Source organism: Drosophila biarmipes, chromosome 2L (assembly GCF_025231255.1).
Source record: "Drosophila biarmipes strain raj3 chromosome 2L, RU_DBia_V1.1, whole genome shotgun sequence".
Taxonomy (NCBI): Eukaryota; Metazoa; Arthropoda; class Insecta; order Diptera; family Drosophilidae; genus Drosophila; species Drosophila biarmipes.
Window position 1 is genome coordinate 807,377 of NC_066612.1, and position 2,946 is coordinate 810,322.

At 54.2% G+C, this 2,946-nt stretch overlaps 1 protein-coding gene across 1 annotated transcript; it reads left to right on the forward strand.

Annotated features, from left to right (window-relative positions):
• The first annotated feature begins 301 nt into the window (after positions 1-301).
• LOC108028955 (60 kDa heat shock protein homolog 1, mitochondrial) lies at positions 302-2,517 on the forward strand. Its single transcript, XM_017100993.3, has one exon. The coding sequence runs from the start codon at positions 442-444 to the stop codon at positions 2,392-2,394; it is 1,953 nt and encodes a 650-aa protein (XP_016956482.1). The 5' UTR covers positions 302-441; the 3' UTR covers positions 2,395-2,517.
• The last annotated feature ends 429 nt before the right edge of the window (positions 2,518-2,946 follow it).

Here is a 2,946-nt window from a genome sequence, read left to right on the forward strand (position 1 = left end):
AAACCTCTACCAGCTAGACAAATGAACAGCCCGATAAGTGCTCGAGGAAAGTCAATACAAACAGGGAAGGAATGGTTCCTATTCGCTCAGGAATAGGTTCAAAGGAAAATGGTCTCTTGGCTTCGGCAGGAACACGATTAAATATTGGTGCAGCTTCAGGATGTATAACTATCAAGCATCTGTAATATTATTTATAAATATTACGAAATAACTTTTAGTTGGATACTGTGTGTGTTGGCAGAGCAGCGGCAGAGATTGTTAAGTTACAATCTAAAATAGTAGGCCTTCGGTTAAGTGCCTTTCCTTCCCTCACTGCCGCCCTATCAGTCTCCATTATTATCGTTTGTACTCACTTCGTGGCTGAAATCGAACCAAAAATATTTATACCATTGAATAAGTTTGGAAATTTTCTTAGTTCTAGCTTTCTTTGTAAGTGCGAAAATGTTCCGGTCGTGTGTGTCCGAGGCGATCGTCTCGAGCCGCTGTTTCGCGCGGATGTACTCGAAGGAGGTGCGCTTCGGACCTGGAGTGCGGGCCCTGATGATCCGGGGCGTGGATGTTCTGGCGGATGCCGTGGCCGTGACCATGGGTCCCAAGGGTCGCAGTGTGATCGTCGAACGACCCTGGACCTCGCCGAAGATCACCAAGGACGGCTTCACGGTGGCGCGCTCGATCGCCCTGAAGGACCAGCACATGAATCTGGGGGCCAAGTTGGTCCAGGATGTGGCCGACAACACGAATGAGTCGGCGGGAGATGGCACTACGACGGCCACTGTTTTGGCTCGGGCAATTGCCAAGGAGGGATTCAACCAGATCACCATGGGGGCCAATCCCATGGAGATTCGACGCGGGGTCATGCTGGCGGTGGATGTGGTGAAGGCGAAGCTGAAGGAGATGTCCAAGTCGGTGGAGACCCGCGAGGAGATCCAGCAGGTGGCCACTCTCTCCGCCAATGGAGACACCGAGATAGGACGACTCATTGGCGAGGCCACCGATAAAGTGGGCGCCAAGGGAACCATCACGGTGAAGGAGGGCAAGCGCCTCAAGGACGAGCTCAGTATCATCCAGGGTCTGCGCTTCGACAATGGCTACGTGTCGCCCTTCTTTGTGAACAGCTCCAAGGGCTCCAAGGTGGAGTTTACCAATGCCTTCGTGATGATTTCCCTGAAGAAGATCACCGGTCTGCCGCAGATCGTCAAGGGTCTGGAGCAATCTCTGAGGCAGCGTCGTCCCCTGATCATCATTGCCGAGGACATCAGTGGAGAGGCCCTGAATGCCTTGGTCCTCAATAAGCTGAGACTGGGCCTCCAGGTGTGCGCGGTCAAGTCGCCCAGCTATGGACACCACCGCAAGGAGCTCATTGGCGACATATCCGCTGCCACGGGAGCAACGATATTCGGCGACGATGTCAACTACTCCAAGATGGAGGAGGCCAAGCTGGAGGATCTGGGCCAGGTGGGCGAGGCTGTGATCAGCAAGGACAGCACCATGCTGCTGCAGGGTAAGCCCAAGCCGGGGCTTCTGGAGATGCGCATCCAGCAGATCAAGGATGAGCTGGCGGACAAGCAGACCAAGCCGGAGCAGCGGGATCGGCTACGCCAGCGCCTATCCGCCCTAACAAAGGGCGTGGCCGTGCTCCACATTGGAGGAGGAAGCGAGGTGGAGGTGGGCGAGAAGAAGGACCGCGTGGTGGACGCCCTGAATGCCACCCGAGCGGCCATCGAGGAGGGCATTGTCCCCGGAGGCGGAACGGCCTTCCTGCGCTGCATTCCCCATCTCCAGAAGCTGAAGATGGAGAGTGCCGACCTCCAGAAGGGCGTCGATATCATCTGCAATGCCCTGCGCATGCCCTGCCAGACGATTGCCCAGAACGCGGGAGTGGATGGCGCCATGGTGGTGGCGAAAGTACTGGAGGGCTCGGGGGACTATGGCTACGACGCCATGGGCGACGAGTACTGCCGGCTGGTGGAGAAGGGCATCATCGATCCCACCAAGGTGGTGCGCACCGCCATCACGGATGCAGCCGGAGTGGCTTCCCTCCTGAGCACCACGGAGGTGGTGATCACAGACTCCAGGAACGATGATCTCCTGGCCAAGTTGGCTGCAGCTGGCGGAGGAATGGATGACGGCCTGGACATGAACATGGGCGGCCTGGAGGAGCTGGCAGCCCTCAGTGGAATGGGTGGCATGGGTGGCATGGGAGGAATGGGCGGAATGGGCGGCCTTGGTGGCATGGGAGGTGGTTTCGGCGGAATGGGGGGTGGAGGCGGTGGTGGTGGCATGAGCGCCTCCAGCAGCGACGGACCCTCTGCCGAGGAGATGAACGAGATGGTCAAGGCCATTCCCGGCATGGAGCAGGTCGAGGTCAGGGACATCGACAGTGGAATGATGTAAGTCCCTTGACTGCATCCATGGATTTGTGCTGGGAGTTTAAATTGCATGTGTTTCTATGGCCAACAGCGAAGTTATTTACGAAATATAAATTATTTATTGTGTTGAAATAAAACTCTTCGTTGATTTCGTTCCGTTTAGTATTTTTCAAATACATAGTACCTTTTAAGGTACTGTTTTCGGAATGTATTCTAATGACTTTAGATGTAGCCTACTTTTAGACTCTATAAAAAGTGATTTCAAAGCACTGTGCGCACATCACATTGATCCCATCGACCCATCGAGTCTGTAAAACCTTTCCCCTCGAAAATATAATGAAGGGAGAAAGTGAGACCGATTTCAGCCTTTTCCCTTTTCCGTTACCTAAGCCCGCACTTTTCTCTCCGAACTCCCAGTGCCAATCGCCCCATCTTATAGTGGTCTGCAAAAACCCAGCTCCTTCACACTTTCGGTTTTTAATTGCACTAGCCGAAAATTTGGAACGGCGACCGGCAGAGCGAATCCAGCTGCAATGCGATGATCATTTGCATAAAACAAACAGCCATTTCTCACACA